Genomic DNA, 23247 nt, shown 5'->3' on the forward strand with positions numbered 1-23247 from the left:
ACAAAACTGTACTAATCTCCCCACCTTAAAAACAGTTTGGCTGAATATACAGCAAATTCTTTCATTTAAAAACAACAAACTGCTGAATGATTTTAAACACTGAACAAATACAACACTAAATAGAAATACAAAATACCCATAATGCATCATTTTGTAACTTTTCCTTTTGTAAATACTCTTAAGAAGACTGGATTAGGTTGCTAGTGCTTTGAGAGATCACTTTTAAAAGTGCCCTATAAACAGGCTACAAAGGTACTCTGATAATACTGTGGTGCAGGCCACATTATAAGTCCTAAATAACTTAATTATTTAGAAGTATGTTGTTTAATTACAGGTTGAAAAGTAAAGCACAGATGTTTGGTGATTTAAAAATTGGATAAACAAAAACTAATATGCATGCATTTTGTCTCTGATTTTTTTTTTACTATTAAAGTATTTTTAAAGACTACTGAGGGGAAATCTGCTTATTGCTAATAGAGCAGTATGTGCTGACTTTTCTGTCACTTTACCTCTTTGTTGAACAGAAGTTATCTGGTATACACTGAGTTTTTGTAATTTATCCTTAAATGTAACAGTTGATGAGTTTGTATTTAGAGTACTGTTTATTCCTGCATAAGATATATTGTCATGTTGTAATCTGTCTGTCATTTCCATGCAGGACTGATTCAGAGATTTATGAGGATGCTGTGGAACTTCAGCAGTTCTTTATTAAAATCCGTGATGAACTCTGCAAGAATGGAGAGATTCTTCTGTCACCAGCACTCAGCTACACCACCAAGCATCTTCACAATGATGTAGAAAAAGAAAAAAAGGAAAAGCTACCCAAAGAATTCGAAGAGGATAAACTCAAAAGAGAGGAAGAGAAGAGAGGTAATTTCATTTTCCTTTCAAAACTATAAACAGTTGTCTCTTGTCATGCTTTCATTGCTGAGCCAGGCCTTCGCTGTTCCTGCTGGAGCAACTGTGTTACTGAGGAGGAACCAGCTTGCAGCAATGTGTGGGACAAGGGGGCCTTTGTAAAGGTCTTCTCTGCCTCCCTCCTCCCATGCAGTCTCTGTGCTCTTCATGGCTTTAAAACAAGCTACGGGGAATGAATAAAGATATCTTCAGGCTCCCTGCCACTAAGAGGGGAGGACAACTCCCCACTCTGCCTCTTTACCTGTCCCTTCAAATAAAGAGCAGGTGGTTGTCCTTTCCCCACAGCACTAAGATCAGTAGTGATCATCTTTATTCACTCCCTGCAGCTGGGCTCAGTGCTACACGAGAGCAAGAGATGGTGGCTCTCGGTATAGAGGACAGGAGAGAGGCAACAGGGGTGACCTTTCTGAAGGTCAGTGAGTTCATTTTCACTTACATGGAGGCCTCGATAAAATATATCTGAAGATCTGGGCCCAGCTCTACAGCAGCAGGAGGCAGAAGCTAGGTTGAGCATAGATCATGCTCAAACCATACCTTGGAACTAGAATCCACTGGGTATGGTGTGGCACTCCTGCGTTACTCTCGGGGAGCATGATGGAGGGACCATCTTTTTGTTCTGTGTTTGTACAGCACAGTGGGGTCTTGATCCATGACTATGTGTGGTCCTGTGCACTACTGCAATACAAATAATAAATAAGAATGTGTCAGACATTGGCTTCATTCCCAGTTCTAGCTGGTCAACAAACTTTACTAATCTACAATAGTGCTCCAACTTGCTGCTGTCTTTCTTTTTCCCTCATCCCACAGTAAGGAAGGTTTTACTTAAGTCACTAAACAAAGGTGTCATGATTTAACTCACGGAGAGCCAGTGTATTGTAACAAGGTGCTCTTCTTAGAATCTCTCTTCTCTTCCTTAGATGGCTTTTAGTAATTTTTGTTTCCTTTTATGTTGAAATAAGAAGCTGAAAAGAGTGAAGATTCTGCTGCTGGAGCTGGTCTGTCGAGCTTACATCGGACTTACAGCCAGGATTGCAGCTTTAAGAACAGCATGTACCATGTTGGGGATTATGTCTATGTGGAACCTGCAGAAGCCAACCTGCAACCTCATATAGTCTGTATTGAGCGATTATGGGAAGATTCAGCTGGTAAGGAAAATAATGCAGTACAGCTTCTTAATATTGCTTGTTAAAACTTCCAGTTTGAGTTTTCCTTGGGTGGAGCCTTAATTATTCTGCTTACAACTGTGTGTGTGTGCGTGCGTGCGCACGCTGGCGTGTATTTTTATTACTTCTGAAACACCTGATTTAAAGGATTTTGCATGCTGGGGAGCTTTTGGGAGTGCTAAATGTCCTGTATTTTTCACATTATAAACATCCTATAGATAACACCCTCGCCTTCTGGTCTAGGAAGGCTAGACGTGGCTTCTTCCAGAACCCATCAGCACTGTTTTTGAGTCAGCTAGGGAGGAACAGAAAGGTCTTGTCTTAACTAGAAAAAATATCCATTACTGATAACAGAGCCAGTGTTGAACATAGTTAAATTACAAGTGAACCACAGGACAAGCCAGCATCATTTCAGAACACATGGTTAAATTCCAAAACAGTGTTAAATATGGCTTGTCCTGAACAAACTTACAATTGAATCATAGAACCAATTCAACCAAAACTCTTGCTTTTGGCAGAATACATGAGGATTGAGACTGAGAAGTTTTATGGTACTGTTAATACACTGGGCCAGTCTGCATGCAATTTATTTTCTCTGATTTTGAGTAATATCAGTGTCCATTAATGGTTTATAAGAAAACTGTGTAGTCACAGCTTGACTCTGTCAAAAATAAGGAGATGGCAAAACAGGAAAGGAGTTATTGTTAAAAATGTACATTACAATCTGTTATCCAAAGATCTGTGGGGATGGCCCAAATTTTCAGATAGTCAGGAGTGATAGACTCACAGGCTTTTTCCTTTCCTTGAGCATAATTGTCAAGGCCTGCAGTCAGATTAATAGATTGCAGACTGGATTCTCCAAGGCTCCATGGCCTTATTTCTCCAAGGCTCACCTGGCTCAATGGCATTAATTTCTGTTGTGTTCTTCTAAGTCAAACATCCATAGGAGAAGCGAGCCAGTGAACTTCTTACATATCCAAACCTCACTTATGTGAAACAGTTGAGAAACATTGTCCTATTTTGGATCGGCGAGGTTTGAATGTTCCAAGTATTGCTATATAACTGTTTGATTATTAACACAATCTACCGTTGTCTTTACTTCCTTGTGCAATAGAAAATATATCCTGTTTTTTGCTTTTAGGGGAAAAATGGTTGTATGGCTGCTGGTTTTATCGACCAAATGAAACATTCCATCTTGCAACACGAAAATTTCTGGAGAAGGAAGTTTTTAAGAGTGATTACTATAATAAAGTTCCAGTTAGCAAAATTTTAGGCAAATGTGTGGTAATGTTTGTTAAGGTGAGAGATTAAATGGACTGATTTGTTAAACTATTTACTGATTTGTGCACTATTTTTTAAAATAAGACTCAAGGACTCTCACAGTACCTGTATGAAATAACCTTTTCCCCCATCATGTCTTACTGCTTGATACATTGTGGTGCCTTTGTAGTAGAAAAAAATGACATAAAGTTGCATTATTTGTTTCTCAGTGTCAGTTCAGGTATAGAAATCACATTACACATCATCAAATTTGTTGATGTTTTGAGAGATAAATAGGGAAATTGCAGGTAACGTCTTAAAATTTTCCTCAACATTTTTAGCTTTAGTTTTTAGTGGAAGGAAGGCTGGATAGCTCGGAGGAATGGTAATGGGATATAGAGTTTCACCTCTACATCACAGTTTGATTCCACCCAGGTCAGTTGTGTTAAAAGTTCTTATGATCTGAATGTTTTTGTCCTGTGTAGAATGAATCAGCTTAGTCCAGTTCTTAGTGGATGTTTTGTTTATGTAACTAACACAATCACTATGACAATCCTTGTTGGTGTTATAATCAAAGATTAAGTGGGCATAGAACTTTCATTCCTCTCTCAACTCAATGGTGGTCTTTCCTGCTCAGAGTTCAGACATACTGGCAAGTTAATGTTGGGAAAACAATTGCGTGTAATAATAATTATATCTGTTTGGTATAAGAAGTGGTATAATGTAATTCTCCTGAGCTGTCACCCTGGTACTTTTCATGGAATTTAACACACACACTTAAAAAAAACCAAACCCAAAGAGAGACTTCGTGAATAGATTGTACTTCTGTGCCAGAACAAAAATCAGGCTGGTATATGTAACCTTTGTCTCCATGCATGTTTCTGGAAAATTTCACCTGAAATGATCCCTTCTCTTCACTCAACAGGAGTATTTTAAATTATGTCCCGAAAACTTTAGAGATGAGGATGTCTACGTCTGTGAGTCTCGTTACTCTGCAAAGACAAAGTCTTTTAAGAAGATTAAACTGTGGACCATGCCCATTAGCTCTGTAAGGTTTGTCCCTCGAGATGTGCCCCTGCCTGTGGTCCGTGTTGCTTCTGTGTTTGCTAATACAGACAAAGTGGAAGATGAGAAACACACTGAAACCTTAGAGGATAATAAAGTGGGAGACAGTATCCTTAACCTTGAAAAGGTAGGCAAGATGATAATCTGGATATTGAATTGAACTGGATTTCAGATCAGAGATGATGAAAATGTGAACATTCATGTTTTAGGTTTCACATCCTTCCAAAAAGCTAAATCAGTAGAGAAATAAGAAATGACAATACATCTCACTTTAAAATGTGTAAAAAAAAAAAAAAATTACATATATAATTTGTGTGTGCATACTCCATATAAATAATTGAAGCCTTGATTCAAATAAGTGTTAGCCCTGTTTGTGCCTTGACGATGTTAGCTACTGGCCACCTACGCTCTTAAACCTGTCATGTACATGGTATTTTTTAATGAATTTTGGAGTTCTCAAATTGACCTCCGAATACATACTGTATTCAAATGCTGGACTAATCTGCATTACAAGCTATCGTTTCTCTCATTGTGTCTGAAATTTTTTTCTTTTCTTAACCACCTTTAAAAAAAATTCATCTACTTAAGTCTGTCCTAACGCTAGACAAATCAGTGAGGCTGAAAAATCTATTTTTAATTCATCCCATTGCTGGTAGGTATTGCAGATATCCTTTATATTTAGTTTTTAGGTATCAAATCTTCATTAAATAGAAATAGAATAGTAAGCATTACATGGTGGTATCATATGCTTCTCTGTGACATTTTATCATATGTCAAACATCGCTTATTTATAGTTGATACTCTGATGGTTTAAAATCATCTGACAGTCAGATACTTGGCAGTCCTAGGGACTTTTTTCTTGCTAACATACTGAGAAAAAAGTTTTGTCTTTCATTTCTTATATTTAGATTTACAGAGTGAGCCTACTGTACATTCTCTGTGCTCAGTCACATAATTTAAAAACAAAAAAAGGAACATGCTGACCACCCCCCCAAATAAAAGCTAGAGATGTATGTTCTGATTTATCAAATGATAAAACAAAGGAATAATCTTATCAAGGATCAAGATCACAAGGTCTGATCCTGCCATGTGTAGGGCGTCCCCTATGAGCTGCTGAGTACCCTTGGCTCCTTTTGACTTGAGGATACAAAGGTTGTGATGTGAGTTTTGGATATAAGAGTGGGAATTAAATAGGACAAACAGCATGAAAATTTTAAAAATATGCATTATAGTGGTAATTGTGATATTTAAGGTATTAAGCCTTCACCCTCAGTAATTTGATCAAATGCCTAATTTAGTTGCCCCGACCATGTCATCATGTTTACTAAAACAAAGTGAGGAATATTGTAGTTTTGCTTGAACCATACACGATAGCTAATTAATGACTTTGATATCAATAAACCAACAAAGTGCCAATGGACCATCAAATTGATTATCTGGAAAAACAGCAACTTTTTATTAGGAATTGCAAAGCTAACCACTTTCATAGCCAGCAAGCTTGACTTTGCCTTTTAATTTTCAGATTTCAGGGCTTACATTTTTGGATGTTTGTGTGTACTTTTTAACTTATTTTCAGTAAAATTAAGGTTCAATAAAACCTGTTTCCCTTTTACCTACTCCAGCACCTTTTTCCTTTTGTAATAAATTTTCCTAATCTCACCAGTTTTTTTAATATCTATGTTGATGTAGGAGAAAGAAGATGTTCCAGTGGAAATGTCAAATGGAGAACCTGGTTGCCACTACTTTGAACAGCTCCGTTATAATGATATGTGGCTTAAGGTTGGGGATTGTGTCTTTATAAAATCACATGGCTTAGTGCGACCTCGGGTGGGCAGGTAGATAAATTTTCTTCTCTGTTTGTAAATTCTAGCTATAAAGTTAGCATAATTAGACAACTAAAATCCATCTGTTTTATAAAAGATTTTTATATTTTAAAAATGGAGAAAGGAGGATGAGGAACCATTTTCTTTATAAAGAGTTTGGTACACATTCTTAATAGAATACTTGAGGTGGGAGCCTACCAGCCAAAAAGTAATATGGTGGATGCGCTGATTATTTTTCTTTCACCTATCCTCAGTCACAGTATAATTATCCTAATGTACGAAAAGGTGTCAGACTACTGTCAGATTGCACAGTGCTGCTTTAAAGCCTCTTAAAATTGAGAATGGAGCTTTAAGTGACAGTAATTAAGTAGCAGTAATAAATTATATAAATGAAATAAAGTGCTACTTAGCCAACATAATTACTATATTTTTCTCATTTTTAAGTGCACATAAAGTAAAGTTTTTGACTCTTTTAATGTAGTAATTTTTTAATGACAGCTTTTGTAACTATCTACTGTATGAAGTTAGCTCCTATAGGAGGGAAGTCCTTTCATTTCTTTATCAGAGGCTTGTTTTCTTTTTTTAGAATTGAGAAGATGTGGGTACGGGATGGAGCTGCGTATTTCTTTGGCCCAATCTTCATACACCCAGAAGAAACTGAACATGAACCAACTAAAATGTTCTACAAGAAGGAAGTGTTTTTGAGTAACCTAGAAGAGACCTGTCCAATGACCTGCATTCTGGGTAGTTATTTACAATTTTAAATGCAATTGGCTAATTCTCTTTTCCTGTATAATTTTTTTTAGTCTAAGATTATAGCTGTGGGGGGGGGTGTATTCCCCCCTCCTTTTTGGGGGGGAACTATGTGGAGGGAAAGAATGGATAAATTACCCAAAGTTACTTTTTTGGGCTTCATACTATTCACCTTTAGGGCTTTTTGGAAGATCCTTCTCTTTGATATTTTCCCACCATAACACAAATTATATTTATTTAAAAACAAAATACAGAGCCCCTATAACTAGGAAGCAGAAGACTATGAAGCCCACAGGGACTTCTTTATTCCAGTTTAATGTATCTGAAAAAGCAACTGGATACCATTATGATGTACTAGGACAAGGGTGGCGAACCTGAGCCTGAGAAGGAGCCAGAATTTACCAATGAGCATTGCCAAAGAGCCACATTAATATGTCAGCAGCCCCTCATATGCTACCCCACTCCAGCCCCCGCCATCCTGCCCACCATCAGCCCTGCCAATCAGTGCCTCACCCTTGCTCCGCTCCCCTCCCCTCCGCAGCAATCAGCTGTTCTGCAGTGTGCAGGAGGCTCTGGTGGAGTGGGGGGAGGAGCGAGGGCATGGCAGCCTCGGGGGAAGGGGTAGGGGTTTGGGGGAAGGGGTGGAGTGGGGGCAGGACCTGGGGCAGGGCAGGAGGTTGAGCAGTGAGCACCCACAGCACATTGGAAAGTTAGCATCTGTAGTTCCAGCCTCAGAGTCAGCGCCTATGCAAGGAGCCGTATATTAACCTCTGAAGAGCCACATGCGGCTCCGGAGCCACAGGTTGGCCACCCCTGTACTAGGAGGTAGATGGAAATGGTCCCTTGACTAAGAAATGGGATCTTTAAACTCTTAGTAATTTATTTTGACTTTTTGGATATGTTTTTGCAGTGTTTGGGATGCAATATTAAATGCAGTTGAATGATAGTGATGACATTTTTTGTGACAGTATAGGATTTACTAGATTATTTAATTGCTCATTTCTAGGCTTTCTAAATACAGTGGAACTCTGATTATCCAATCTAATTGGGACCGGGGCCAGATCGGATAACTAAAAATCCGGATAAACCCGAGCCCTGCCACCCATTCTCCATCTGTCCACTCCGGCTGGAGCCCCGCGGGTGGCTAGTGGTTCAGTTAATATGGAGAGCCAGATAATGGAGGCTCAAATAAATGGGGTTCTACTTCATTTGGTTCTTTTAAAACCAAAACATTTTTTACCTCAGCTATCTTCTAACCAAGTTTTTTGTTTTCAATTTCTCCTGTCCTTTTTTATTTTTGTAATGATTTCTGTTGTCTGTGTGTGAGTGCAGCGCTCCTCTGATAGATCATATGACTCTTAGTATGAGCAAAGTGCAGTGAATGTGAGTGTGTTCCATTGAGTACAGTAAAGCACCATGAATCTTCAGGATGTATGAGATGGGTGGAAAATTGAATTTCCTGGCTTTTTGTGAAATACTTCATGTTAGAGCTATGATGACAGGGTACTACTGTTCCTTACCCTTCTCTCTTACTTTTGCAGGAAAATGTGCTGTGTTGTCATTCAAGGACTTCCTGTCTTGTAGACCAACAGAGATCTCTGAAAATGATGTTCTACTCTGTGAGAGCCGCTACAATGAAAGTGACAAACAGATGAAAAAATTTAAAGGGCTTAAGAGGTTTTCACTCTCTGCAAAAGTAGTGGATGATGAAATTTACTACTTTAGGTAAAATATGATGGGAAAAAAAACCATTTTTTCTATTTTTACTATTCAAAATTGCAACAGGTAAGGGAGGATCAAATCAGGCTGATCACAAATATTTAAAAATAATCTCAGCTGCTACCTTCACATTTTGCTTTCCTCCTGTCCGCTAACTCTAATTTTCACTCCAGGCTTTGGTAAAAGCTGTTATGTTCTCATGCCATGCAGAGATGTCAGAGCGAGGCCCAAATAGCCTCTCAATTGATGGACATTATTATCAATAAGGAATATTCATTGTTACTTTGTTTCCTAGTTTGGGTAGACAGACACACACCAGTTCTGCTTGAGCTAGCCAGCTAAAAAGAGCAATGTAGCTGGGGGTAGCATGGGCAGCAGCTTGGGCTAGACTCCCAAGTACATACCCAGGGGGGTTAGGCGGGTTTGTGCTCAGATAGCTAGCCCAAGCTGCCACCTGGGCTATCCCTGGGTACACTGCTATTTTCAGTGCATTAGCTCAAGCAGAGCTAGCACATGTCTGAGTACAAACCCACCTGACCCCCTGGATACATACACAGGCAGCTTGCCCAGGCTGCCACCCATGCTATCCCCATCTACACAGCTACTTTTAGCACACAAGCTTGAGCAGAGCTAGCATGTGTCTGTCTACCCAAGGTGCAAAACATGCTCCCAGCTGCAGTGCAGGCATACCCTCAGAATAAGATTTACGAGTGATCTGTCATGCAGAGGATGTATTTTTTTTTTCTTTTTCTTTTCCTCAGAAAACCCATAGTTCCTCAGAAGGAGCCATCACCACTACTGGAGAAAAAGATTCAGCAGCTAGAAGCAAAATTTGCTGAATTGGAAGGAGGTGACGAGGATATTGAAGAGATGGCGGAAGAAGAAGGTGAAATCATTGAAGCACCTTCTATGCCTCAGCTTCAGACTCCACTGGCTAGTGAACTGGATATAATGCCATACACTCCACCACAGGTAAAGATGTCTCCTAAAAAATCTTGAATGGTACACCAGTCAGTATTCTCTATCCCACTCCCCCTCCATCCCAACCCTAACAAGAAAATAAAACAAAAGTGTAATTATATCCACTGAGGAGGTTTATATTTAATCTTAACAGCCCATGGAATAATTTTTCAGAACACTTCTACGTTCTAATTTAGTATGCATTGCTGCACTGTTGTAGCACAATTAAATAATTTTTAAGGAATACGTTCAAATGGGGAGATAATTAGAGCAAGTTTACACTATTGTGTGAATAGTGTGAAGAATTCTACAAAACTTGATGGTAGGAAGCAAGCAGAATTATGGTGGTGGGATGGGAGAAAATGTCCCTCTCCCCCTGCCCCTCCACTAAAATGGCCTAGTGGGTTTTTGCGTGTGTGTGTGTGTGTGTGTGTGTTTCTTGGTCTAGAACAGTGGTTTTCAACCTCTTTTCATTTGAAGACCCCTAAAAATTTTTGAATAGAGGTGCAGACCCCTTCAGAAATCTTAGATATCATCGGCGGACCCCCCTGGGTCCGTGGACGACAGGTTGAAAATCACTCGTCTAGACAGTCTTTTTGCTCAGCTTGGAATGATATTTGTTCTCTCAATCAGAATATTCCCAAGTTTCAGTTGTGAGGTCAGCATAATATATGGAAAAGTTAAAAACCAGTTAAACTGTTTTTCCCCCGTGTGCCTCATGCAATTGTATAGTTTTATAAAGTGAGCTGTGAGTTTGAGACCTGACATCTCTTTGAGGGCTGCAAGGAAGGGCAGTTGTTTAATAAATACTACTGAAGCATAGGAAATTTTGATGCTTTAACCATTTTTAAAGCTTTTGTATCTTGTGACGATTCCATTGTCTATTTGGGGTTATAATCCATTTTTCTTACAGTCCACTCCGAAGTCTGCCAAGGGCAGCACGAAGAAGGAGGGATCAAAAAGGAAGATCAACATGAGTGGGTATATCCTATTTAGCAGTGAGATGAGAGCTGTGATTAAAGCTCAGCACCCAGACTACTCCTTTGGAGAGCTCAGCAGGCTTGTAGGAACTGAATGGAGAAACTTGGAAGCAACCAAGAAAGCAGAATATGAAGGTAAATGAAAACTAAAGTAACATATACTGATCTGCTTTTTCCTTTCTGTAGAGATGCAATGATTTTATTCAGATAAGTTTAATTATTAAAGAAGAATGTCTTGTTTGTAGCTTCATATGTGGAAAGGTTTAAATAAATGTTCATGGTAATGAACTGTAGGAGTGAAATAGAAAATATTTTAGTATAATTTAATTATATAGTGCAGCATATGAACACTGTACTTTAGAAGTACAAGAGTGTGTCTCTGCCACAAAGTATTTTTGATGGAACACAGAGACACACAAAACAAGGAAACAACTCAGAAGTGAATGGGTATGGAGATAACATTGCTGGGGTGGAAGTTGGGAGGGAAACCTGCTCAGGAGTTATTTGAGGAAGTGATGATTTAAAGAGGATTGGAGGAAGGCAAGCGAGAGAGCTTTGTGAACAAGGAGGGGGAGCTGTTCAAAGCATGGGAAGCAGGTAAGAAGGAAAAAGAAGTCTTTTGCTTAATTAAAATTGGGCTAAAATAAAGTAGGACAAAAATAATAAAATAAAAATTCAGGATACCTAATCCGTTGCAATGCTGGGAATATAATCTTTTCAATTTTAGGATTGTCCAAGAGTTGTAACTGATTTTGTTGAAATATCCTATTCCCTAAACGAATCCTAGAATGTTCTATAGACCAAAGAGTCCAGGCAGAAAGGTACTCCCTAAAACTTTTCTTTTCTTACCTGATATTCATCAGAGGTCTTGGAACTTTTTAATCAAACTCAAATCACAAGTGACACTCTTCAAGAGATCCCTGCCTGCGTACAGATAAACCATCATTTAAATCTCTTCTGTTGGTATTCACTATTACTGTTATATAAGTTATAAATTTGCTTTTTCTTAAAGTGTTTTGTTGGCATGCTCATAACTCAAAAGCAGTTTTGGTTTTCAGACTAAAAATTTGCATGACATCACTTCCCCCCAGTGGATTTTCCATAGCATCTCTTTGCAGTGGTAGAGCGTAATGAGGCTCCATTTAGTCATTTGCAGGTTATCTGTTGCAAACTCCATAAAGGAAATAGTAATGCCGTTACATCATGAATGTACCATAAAGTACGATATTTTTCCTATGCTGTAGTTTGTTTATACATCATCATAGGTATGCATGGCACCTTATAGGAGAGAAATGTCAGGTCTCTTCTTATGTCCTTCCTCTCAAGAACAGTAGGATGGTTAGCATGTTTAAAAGATTCTAATTAGAGAAGCTAGATTATTTGCTTTTCCAGCAGAGTACACAACTGTAATACAGCGGTAGCAGTAATGCCTACTATAGTTATGGTTGCATAAGTAGTTCAATTTTAGTTGCCTTATTTTAATTTTTTTTTTCTTTTAGAAATTTTAATTAATTAATGGAGATATCCTATCTCCTAGAATTGGAAGGGACCTTGAACGGTCATTGAGTCCAGCCCTCTGCCTTCACTAGCAGGACCAAGTACTGATTTTGCCCCAGATCCCTAGGTGGCTCCCTCAAGGATTGAACTCACAACCGTGGGTTTAGCAGGCCAGTGCTCACACCACTGAGCTATCCCTCCCACTTACAACTTACTTGTAACTTACTTGCTTACAACTTTCCAAAGCTTTCAATTTAAACTTGAACTTTGCCAGACTTGGTCCCTGCCCAAAGTTAGATTTTTTTTATTTTTTGCGGAGAGGGGAGTGGGGAAGCTCATGACATCTAACCTGATTTGCTTAGAGTATGTGTGGGTGGGAGAAAATATATTTCTTCCATTATGAAAACACACAAAATTCATGCAAGTTCCAGTGTGGACACTGCAATGGAGGATAGAAAGATGAAATTTGGTGTGGTTTTTACACCTCAGAAGTGTCTTTGTGTTCTCATGAAAATTGGTTTGGATTTGGCTGAGTTTGACCCATTGAAAATGGAACCTTGCACATGTGGGGTATAAGTTGTACAATTTTTAGCAATATTCAAGCACAAGTAAACTCCTTGCACTTCTGCATGGCTAACTTAGCTGTACTGCAAATAATTTTGTAAATATGTACTATGAATGAGGCAAAGACTCATTGTAAGGAAAAGTGAAGCTCAAGCAGAGGGGCATCTTCCTGCCTTATAAATTGTGTTGGATAGGTCATTCCAGTGTTTCAAACCCTGGTCTGAAGGATTTGGGATTGGAGTCACTGAACTTTATAGTGAATCCCAGCTGAACTTTTCTAAGTCTGTGCACCTTTATTGCACTGCTGTGACAATGTTGTAAGTTGTAAGTTTCATCTGTTAGATCTGTGCCAGTTGTGACATGAGTAGACAGATTTTACGTAGCATTGCCCTGTACTAGGTAGGTCACAGTCCTATTCCAAAGTCGAAGTTACTAGCATTATGGTCAAATAGAAAATTTAACAGTAATTCAGCAGAGTGTCTAAGGGGCTTCTTCTATCTGATCATTTTTTAACTGGCCAAAACTAAAGGAGAATCTGAACAGCTGGGTCTGTCTTTTCTCCAAATTCTTTAATCACTCTGAAGAGGAGTGTTCACTTTCCTACTTTGGCATCTCCCCTTAAATGGCTTGTGTTCTCTGTTCTCAATCATATATGTGTTGCCAGTAATAAATTTAGGAGTTCCTATGCGTCGTCATCCCTTCCTGAAATGATTGATGAAAACACGGAAGGAAATGCCTAGAAGAAATGGAACTGGTCTTTCAGTGTATTTATATACTTCTAGAGGTTGCACAAACAAGTTACCCATGAAACATAGTTGTATGAAAGGCTTTTGGACTTCTGTGCTGGTAAAAGCTAGTGTTTTAGTAGCATATATCATTTAATCTCGTTGCTGAACGTCTCAGCTTCATTTGATACTTTATTGCTGTTTTTAGTAACAATTTTCATCTTTCACCAACTTCAAGAACACTTTTAGTCCCACCATTCAGTGCTGTTAAAATCAACAGAGGTATATGCTGCATTCATTTATTCTTTGTTGCTTCTCATTGCTTCAGTAGGATATAATAGTCAGAGAAAACAAATCAGTAACTTGCATGCCCAAAAAGCACCTTGCGTGGGCATTTGGAATACCCCTTTTTTCCATGTAAAATTGTCTTCTTATCAGAGTCCTGTGCAGACAAGCTTTTATTCTTATAGTAGCAGTGAGAAACTTGATCTAGGTACCAATCAGATTCACAATACTAAGAACACACATGCTTCTACAGAGCAGCACAATTTGAGTTAGACATCTGTAGCTAAAAAGGAAATGGCTATAAGGGAACTGTGATGGGGAAAGGGAGAAGTCAGAGGGAGAGGCAGAGGAACTATTTTTGGTCCATCCATCTGCTGCTTGTTATGTTCTAAAACACTAAGGACCTATCTACACTAGGGAAATCTTGCAAGAATTTTGCTACCACTGTTTCAACTCCACCAGTAGTATGGACATGGGGAGCCCTAATGTAGATGGGCCACTGATTCCCACTTGCATTTTAAACACTCTTATGACCTCATCTTGCTTGGGACAAGTCTAACCGACAAAGTGCTTAAAATGCCAGCAGCAACTGGTGGCACATCTACACGAGAGCTCCCAGCATTGCTACTGCTGGCTTAGCTGAGCCAGTGGTATGAAAAGTGGAAAAAGTGTTGCCCAGTTTTCCTAGTGTGGACCGGGCCTAGTGCTGGACTGCTGCTATCATGTTGGTAACACTGGTGTTATGATCAAATCTGTTCTTTGACTTTTTAAAATTAACTTTTTAATCAAATAAAACTTCACATTTTTAAAACTTGATGGAATATTTTTCATGATAGGTTCTCTAAAAGTTTTAGCTGGAGCCAAATGAAATCAAATTATATGCTGTATGAGTAGAATAATCTGTTCTATTTTATATTAGACTAAACTATGCCAGTGTTTTAATAGTCCTCTTTAATGAACAGATAATATTTTGAAATTCTGGGTTACAAAACAGAACTGAAAATCTAAAATACTTTTACAGAGCGGGCAGCTAAAGTTGCTGAGCAGCAGGAGAGAGAGCGAGCAGCACAGCAACAGCAGCAGAATTCCTCCCCCCGGGCAGGCACTCCTGTCGGGGCTCTTATGGGGGTGGTGCCGCCACCAACACCAATGGGAATGCTCAATCAGCAGTTGACACCTGTTGCAGGTAAAAAGTAGGAGCTATGACCATTTTTTCCTCATCCACTTTATCAAACCCCTTCATAACTCTGAACGCTTCTCTTGGGTCACTTTATTCCTACTGAAGAAAAAGCTCAACCTCTTCAGCCTTTCTTCATAATAAATATACTTAAACTTGAAATTATCCTGATTTTTCTCCCCATTACCCTCTCCAGTAGTTAATATTCTTCTGAAAAAGGCTGTAAAATAGGTTCCTCCTTACTCAGTAGAGCTGCTCCCTGTTTGTATTCCATCATCTGTGTTCACTCTACTTATTCAAGGAAATGCTAACTCCTGTTAGTACTGCATAGGGAAGTGAGCTGGATTTTTTCTAGTGCATGCATCATCAATGGAAGTGATAAGTAGGTTCCATTTGAAATCTTTTATTGTTGGTGACATGTGAGACTGAAAAATCCAGCCTGACTTTCAGATTCCAGGATGAGTTTGCAGATTTGGCAGCTAAAAAGGTTATTTTGCTTGTAAACAGAAAAGGCTCGATCTGGGATAACTGAGACAATAAATATGAAATCTCACATTGCCATTTTTACCAAGTCACTTCACAGAATAGAACTGCATTTTGAGGGCTTTTTCCACAAATCTGTACTATCTGGTGTTGTGATTAGCAGTCATATTCCAACTGAATTCAGTAGGACTATGCCAGTCCTAGGATTAGGTCCTAAGGCTGGGCAAAGCCCTAGAGAATATATTAAGGGAACCCATCCTACATTGGCAGGGGTATGTAGTAGGTCTTTTCCTTCTCCAATATCTAATTCTGTCACAGATTAATTAAAAAGATCACATTAGTTTAGTCAAGTTCTAAAAATAGGACTTTGTACATACAATTAAAGTATATTTTATCTCTCCCTTACTGCATTCGAGTTGCTCCATTTGTTCTCAGTTTTGTTCTTTAGGCTGCAGCCATACTTTAAGCTGACAGCTTGAAGTTGTATTTTCTGTTATGACCTCTAAATTCCTCTCTGGTCAATAGGTTGCATGGATGTTCAATTAAATACATGTTTCTTATTTGGCTTATGATCTCCAGACTGCAAAGCATTTGTTTACACTAAATTGAATTTTTCTGTTAGTATCCCAATCCTGTTAAGAAATTCAGGTGGTTCTCTGAAATTCTCTGAATCTGATTGTTCATTTTTTATGTTCAGTTGTTATACCTTTAGCAGATTTTGCTGTCTTACATTTTGATATTCTCATCTAAATCATTTGCATATGTTCTAAACAAGAGTTCCCCACTACCACCTTTATTTTACCTTGAGAATATCTTATACAAGCAAGAAAAGCTACAAATTTCAGCCTCTCATGTCTTTATACTGACCATCAATTTAACATTTTTTCAGGGAGTCTTTTTTTTATAGCTAGTAATGCCCTTTGTGAAACCTTTACAAATGCTTTGTGACAAATCTAAGTTCTGCACATAATATTCACTGTTTACTTTATCTCTTGTGATGAGTTCTTCAAACACAAAGACCATCCTCTCATAATTCAGACTGATAGAAATGAATTTCCAAAGTGTCTTCACTATGTCATGCAAAATACTTCCAAATATTTTCCTTACAACTGATAATGGAGTCATCCACTTCCCAGTCTCCAGGAGTCTTTTGTTTGAAAATGTCTAAATAAATAAATTGAGATTTCACTTATTTCTTCCTCAGCCTTTAAGCCAGTGATGAGGTAATAGAAAAATTAAGGACTGCATATATTCAGTTCTGTTACTTTCATCTGCATTAAATAACCCTGTGGGACTAGTTGCAGGACTTTTGTTCAGCGTCTGAGGCTGAGAAATCCTAGCACTTTCTAAGATACACATTTAGGGAACAAATCTCTAGTCACGTGTAAAATTATATATACAAGAGTTTCTGTAAATAACTGTGGCTTATATGGAAAATGGGGGAGGTACAGTTCAGAAGATGTAAACAGCTATCCAAGGGCCAAAAAAAAGGGTTACCAATTAGATTTATTTTTACTAACCAAAACTGTAGTGGAAACTGCACACTGAGATATTAAAAGTGGTCACATAAACCATGAGTTGGGCTACTAGAACCAATCCTTAATTCAGATTTCACTACAGTATATTAAGTCAATCAGCTATTGAGTAAGTATTCCATTGAAGTCATGCAGCATATGTACAAATAAACTTTTGTAATTGAAAGGAAAGTTTTTAAAAGATTCAAGTGTCTGACCTGAAGATCTTACTACAAGTTGGTGTAGTAGAACTTTTTAGCTACTTTGGGACCACTTACTATATTGATATTTTTGTCTGTGATTTTAATTTTTTAAAGTAAAAATGTGCATTGAAATATATTGATAAATTCATAGAGACCAGTTTAAAAATATTTGAAATCGACATCTATTACAATTTAAATGTTGAGCTAAATTTCTCGTTCGCCTAAAGAAACTTACAATGTGAGTGGGACCAAACCGTTATTTCTTGATTGTTGGCTTCACTTGAAACATGAAAAAAAGTTGGTTTTTCTCAGATCCGTCACAATGTTTTCTGAGCAAGCTGCTAGTTATTTTTCAGCTACAAATACCCTTTGCTCCTGAACACCCAGTAGTTCTATTTGAGAGTGGTCAATCAGAGCTATTGAGAGTTATCAATTGGTCTCAATCCAGATAGATTGTTCATTGTCAATGTCATGGAGACTCTGGAGGTGATTTCTCAGCATGCACTGTAGATTTTCCAATATTTTGCATTTTTAACCTTCTCTCCTGTTCTTTAGAACCTTCTCTGATCCTCAGTTGTCTTTTCATAGTATTACAAACGCCTTTCCTTAGCTCTCTGACAACATACCATGCAAAATTAACAAATTTCAAGGGACTGGAAACAGCAAGTTAAAATTCTAGGGCTTAATAAACACAATACAGACCTTTCACATGGCCTTTCTGGTTTGCTTACTGACCGTACCATACTTGGGTCTTCCTCACTCCCAAGAGATTGAGATTGTTAGCAGATGGTGCAGTATATTCTTTTTCTTTATTATGAGGCCTAGGAAGCATCAGAGGTCAAATTCTGCCTTGATTTTTATTCACCATGTAAATCAACTGACTTCAGTGGGATTGCATGGGATGAAGGTTGATATGGCCCAGCACATTCAGATTTTTATTTCCACTTAAATACACCTCTGCCCCGAAATAATGCAGTCCTCAGGAGCCAAAAAATCTTACCGCATTATAGGTGAAACCACATTATATCGGGGTAACGGCGGGGTAGCAGCGGCAGGGCTCTGACGGTGATTTAAATGGCCCGAGGCTCCCCACAGCAGCCAGAGCTCCGAGCCCTTTAAAGTGCCACCCAAGCCCCACTGCCCGAGCCCGTTGCCAGAGCCCCAGGGTAGCAGCGGCAGGGCTCCAACAGTGATTTAAAGAGCCCGGGGCTCCTGCCACTGTGGGGCACCCTGGGCTCTTTAAATCTCCGCCCAAGCCTTGCTGCAGGATATAACGCGGTAAAGCAGCCCCGCCCCCCCAGAGCGCTGCTTTACCGCGTTATATCTGAATTCGTGTTATATCGGGTCGCGTTATATCGGGGGTAGAGGTATAGTTGCTCAGGTTGTATAGAAGGTAATTTTAAAAAAAACAAAAAAACACACCACTACATTGAGTTAAAGAGCATGCATTATAAATAACCTTGACAGATGAATTCTGCATGCATACCACAGAAAAATGCTTGGAGAATTTTATATATTGCAATTAGGTTTGGCCACAGAGCTATCCCACAAAGTATGGATGTGCATAAATTGATGTACTGAGTGTTGTGCTGTTAATTTGAATATGAATGGCAGAACTTTAATGCTATGTTAAAACTGTTCACATTAGAAACATTTAATTGTGGCTGAATTTATTCCTTGTGTTAATGTGTATTTGAACATTCAGCATTTTTTGCCCCATGAGAACATTACAAATACACTAAATACTAATTCATCCAAAGTATAGCATTTCATATTTATAACTTTTATTTTAATTTTTGTTCATTCTTGCAAGATACTAATTGTAGTATTGTCCTGCTGTACTAAAGGTGCTTATTTGTGGATAGTGCATGTCTTATTATTTAGATCATATTGCATGTTATTGATGCATGTTTGAAATTTGTTGTGTCCTTCAAGGCATGATAGGTGGCTATCCGCCAGTGCTGCCACCTTTGCAGGGCCCAGTTGATGGCATTGTTAGCATGAGCAGCATGCAGCCACTTCACCCTGGGGTGCCCCCACCCCACCAACTTCCGCCAGGTATGCCAGGCATCCCAGGCATCCCACCACCGGGTAAGAATGTCCACATTCACTCATTATTTCATCTTCATGTTCTCACAGTTTAACCAGTTGTTACAGAAGTTATCTGAAACTTGTTTGTTTGTAGCTTAACTGCTTGACTGTTGCCGAATGTTCCAGGTATGTCTAACTGTAATATATGTGCCATGCTGCTGAATATACCAGGTATATCCCAATTGTCCGTTGAGCTTAATGGAATGTTAATAAATATTGGCAGAACAACATATATAGGGAACAGGCACCAAAAGATTTACCTGGTGAAATATGACTGGTCAAAATCATGTTATTTGGGCATGTTTATCAGTAGCATCAAACCCTGAAAGCAGCTTAGTTCTTATCCTTGTATTTCAATAGAATGTACAATAATTTTTTACTAGATTCATAGGTGGGATTTCTTGTTGCCAGTGCCTGGTGGAAATCCTTTGCATCTGTTTCAGAGTAGCAGCCGTGTTAGTCTGTATCCGCAAAGGTGCCACAAGTACTCCTGTTCTTCTCTTTGCATCTGTGTGTTGTTATTTTTTTTAATTATATTCAAAGTCAGTTTAAATCCACACAGCTGACTAAATATCTCTGTGTATTAGCAGTAGGTCAGATAATCAATTACATATACATATGATAAGATTAGAAATTGTTATTGTTATTTATTCACCAAATACAAAAGTTGAAGGCAGTCCTCACCCTTACTTTGCAATCTATAAAATGGCCAGTCACAGGGCTAATTATAAAATTGTATGCAATCTTACAAGTGAGTATAAAATAGCCTTTAGTGCTAGTGATTCAACAATATGTTATGTCCCAGAACTGATAAGAAGGTTCGTTTGAAGTATGTGTTGGTGAAGGGAATCAATCACAATCAAAATCTTCATTGACAAAGAACAGCATTTTCCCCCATTTGTCTTTCTTTTCACATTTAAAATTTAAATTTCTGAGCAGAGCAAAAGATGAATGGTTATATTTTAGGAAAGCGGGCAAAATGCAGTGTATAGATAGTGCCGTTGTCTCATTCATGTTCTGGGACTGCTGGCCACTACCCTCTTTTATCCTCTTTACTGCTGCTCCTTTCCCCTTTTGCTCCCCACAGCATACTCCAATGCTGCCATTTAAAATGTGGCACACATTCCGTAGTTAAGCTGTTAATCTATATCTTGTATAAGGTATCTTGTTTGCCTTTTATTTTCCATTTGCAACTACAGTAGATGTTTACCTGAAGTCCTATTAACATGGTTATGTATTTGAATGTAAGTGGTTTAAAAAAACCTCAGTCAGTATTAGATATGCAACCTGCATCCTAAAATGGTGTGCAAGATTCATATTAACTTCATAACATTAATGGGTTTAGTATTGTAGTTTGTTGATAGACTGCAAGATACAGATGCAACTCCTACTCACCAAGTCGGTAAAATTTAAGAGCAGGATGGTAGTAGTATAAAGGTTTGGTGGTGCCGCACTGTGCCAGGTTGGTGTGTACCTTTAAGAGGTCAGTTGTTCTTTATCACAACTGGAGAAATAAGCATTATAGGTTCAACATTTTAGAACAGAGAAGGTAGAGATTCAAGGAAGAAATAATAGACCTTGGACTGAAGGATCCTCAGAATCTCATCTGGAACAGTGTAGAGTGAAGGAGGGGCCATTCTCAGGTGCTGGAAGAGGAGAGGTTTTTTCCATTTCCACCCCCCAAAAATCCCTAACATATCACACTATTTGCATTAGAAGAATTCTTACCTGTTACTGTATTTTTGTTACTGAAAATACATTTGAAACAGGGATGTCACAAGTTGGAAAATTAGCTCAATTTATGCTTAAGAATAAATGCCAGTGAAAAATTACCGTGGCACATCTTTTAAAATCAACTTCAATCACCGATGTAGAACACTGCATGCAGATTATATCTGGTAAAAAATATGCATACATTTTCAACTTGAAAATTAATTATATTTGATTATGACAAGATGAAGCAGTGACACAAATAGAAAGAACAGCATCAAGAGCATCTTTCATTAATCTGTTCAGGCCCAGTTATCTTCATGTCATATGTCACGAACCAGATAGCTCTCAATTAGGTTTGTAAATTCATCTTTGAGTGTGACTTACCTGGTCTGTTCCCTGGTGCAGTTCATGTAGTAGGGAAAACGTGTAAAATATTTATCCAAATAATTGGAAATTCTTTATCATATGTAATTTCCAAAGTTAAAAAATAAGTGGATAACATTAATCTGTTTTACTCTTAAGACTATGTAAACTAATCTTATCACTTCAGTGTTAAGCAATGTTAAATTGCTTTTTTTATTAGAAGACTAATATAATACAGTAGCATTTTTAAAAAAAAAGAATTGCATGGTTTTACTGCTGCTTGAACACATTTTATAATGTTGAATGTAGGGGAAATGTTGTATGTCACTGAATGGAACAAATCTATATTTCTTTTTCTTTTAATTATTAAACAAGGGATGGGATGATTGCCTTCAAATAAGAGATATATAGTTTGAATGGTGAGATTTAGTCAGACAATAACTGTGCAACTGGCAAAATGGAAACCAGAAAAGAATAGAATCTCTTTTAAATTATTTTTTTTTAAAGCGTGTGGGATGGGGAAAGAGAGTTTTAAACTGAGCAGGCTGCATCTCAGTATCATGCCTTTTTTAAATCTAGAAACTTTATTTTAAAAGCAGTGTTGTATCATTATGGTGAATAAAATTAATTTCAATAGTAAAGATATGATATTCAGTTAGATAATGATGCCAGATCTTTATAAAAGACAAAATGGCATTGGTCACTGAGATGAAATAAGACTAATTTTGTTTATATTTTAAAATGTAGGTGTTATAGGCCAAAGCGTTTCTTCCATGGTAGGCACTCCGGCACCAGGAGGAAGTCCCTTTGGACAGCCAGTAAGTAATTTTCATTCTTTATGAAACTTTAAAAGTCATATTCCATTATATTCTCTGAGTTAATATTGAACCAGTGTCTCCACAGTGTGCTAGTGAGTGCTATGATGCAGTTTGTCTTTCAAATGAGATGTAAAATCAGGGCATTTCTGACCATTTATGGTCATTGACGATCCCATAGGCAGAGTATTTGTTTTTCTTGGCCAGATTCTAATTTGGTTAATTCAATTTTACCTAACAAAGTGCCCTCCGCAATTTAAATTAGACAGTATTCTTTTTTTCCTGTCCTAATTGATGTGAATCACTTTTGTGCACTGTGTAATTGCTGATAACCTATATTTTTCCTATTTGTTTGTGAGAAGATTCCTTGCTCTGTTTCTAAACCATCAATAAACAGGCTGCACTTCTTTATTTCTTCAAAAACTCATAAAACCAATAGACACTATCTGGTTCTTCAACAATCAGGTCAGATTCTATTGATGATCAAATGTTCCTTCTCATTGATTAGTATAAGCCAATTGTTCATTGAGCATCCAATTCACTAGACTAATTCTAACATTTTAGAGGGGAAATGATTTTGGACTTCTAGAATTATTTTGAATCTGTGTGAGCCAGTCAGAAGGTAGTAAAGTGCATATGCAACCTGATTGGTTAACATTGTTCCAGAACTCAGTATTGTTGACCTTTTAAGGAGATAAATAATGAAAATTTACTGTCATATGGATTTTAACCAATCATGAACTAGGATTTTCTTATGTGCAATAGTGATTCTTGCGTGATGATGATTGTTGTTTATATTATGGAAGTGCTCAGGGTCCCCAAAGAGGATCAGGGCCCCATTGTGTAGTACAACTACATAAGATGATATAGTTCCTGCTCCTAAGCTTACCATCTAGTTTAAGAAAACAAATACTAGAAATTGCCTAACTCTGACAGTCCCGGTACCTGTGCACCTCATTGAAAAAACAGGGAGCCCTGTTTTGTGGAGGTTTCACCTGAAAATCTTTTTCTATTTTATACATTGAGTTGCCTGTGCCTAAGTCTCAACTGGTATTCATTCTGATGCTGAATTAAGAGACTAGCCTCTTGCACATCTTGTGGGGGACACGTGTTTATCTGAGTATTTCTTGGCATTCTTTGGAAACCATAGAAATGCCACCCTTTGATAGGTATGGG

General features: G+C 38.0%; 1 protein-coding gene across 20 annotated transcripts in view; it reads left to right on the plus strand.

Annotated features, from left to right (window-relative positions):
- PBRM1 (polybromo 1) overlaps window positions 1–23247 on the plus strand; it is a 76228-nt gene that overhangs the window by 47602 nt on the left and 5379 nt on the right. For 7 of the 20 annotated variants that reach the window (XM_065553126.1, XM_008179193.4, XM_065553124.1 and 4 more), the window contains 12 exons: window positions 659–870; window positions 1878–2063; window positions 3223–3380; window positions 4267–4533; window positions 6096–6241; window positions 6816–6973; window positions 8524–8707; window positions 9463–9673; window positions 10575–10776; window positions 14734–14898; window positions 19025–19180; window positions 22004–22074. In XM_065553126.1, the coding sequence (XP_065409198.1) occupies window positions 659–870; window positions 1878–2063; window positions 3223–3380; window positions 4267–4533; window positions 6096–6241; window positions 6816–6973; window positions 8524–8707; window positions 9463–9673; window positions 10575–10776; window positions 14734–14898; window positions 19025–19180; window positions 22004–22074 (2116 nt within the window). The remainder of the gene's footprint in view (window positions 1–658; window positions 871–1877; window positions 2064–3222; window positions 3381–4266; window positions 4534–6095; window positions 6242–6815; window positions 6974–8523; window positions 8708–9462; window positions 9674–10574; window positions 10777–14733; window positions 14899–19024; window positions 19181–22003; window positions 22075–23247) is intronic. The other 13 variants (XM_065553138.1, XM_065553139.1, XM_065553143.1 and 10 more) reach the window with 7 other exon arrangements.

Source organism: Chrysemys picta, chromosome 7 (assembly GCF_011386835.1).
Source record: "Chrysemys picta bellii isolate R12L10 chromosome 7, ASM1138683v2, whole genome shotgun sequence".
Lineage (NCBI taxonomy): Eukaryota > Metazoa > Chordata > Testudines > Emydidae > Chrysemys > Chrysemys picta.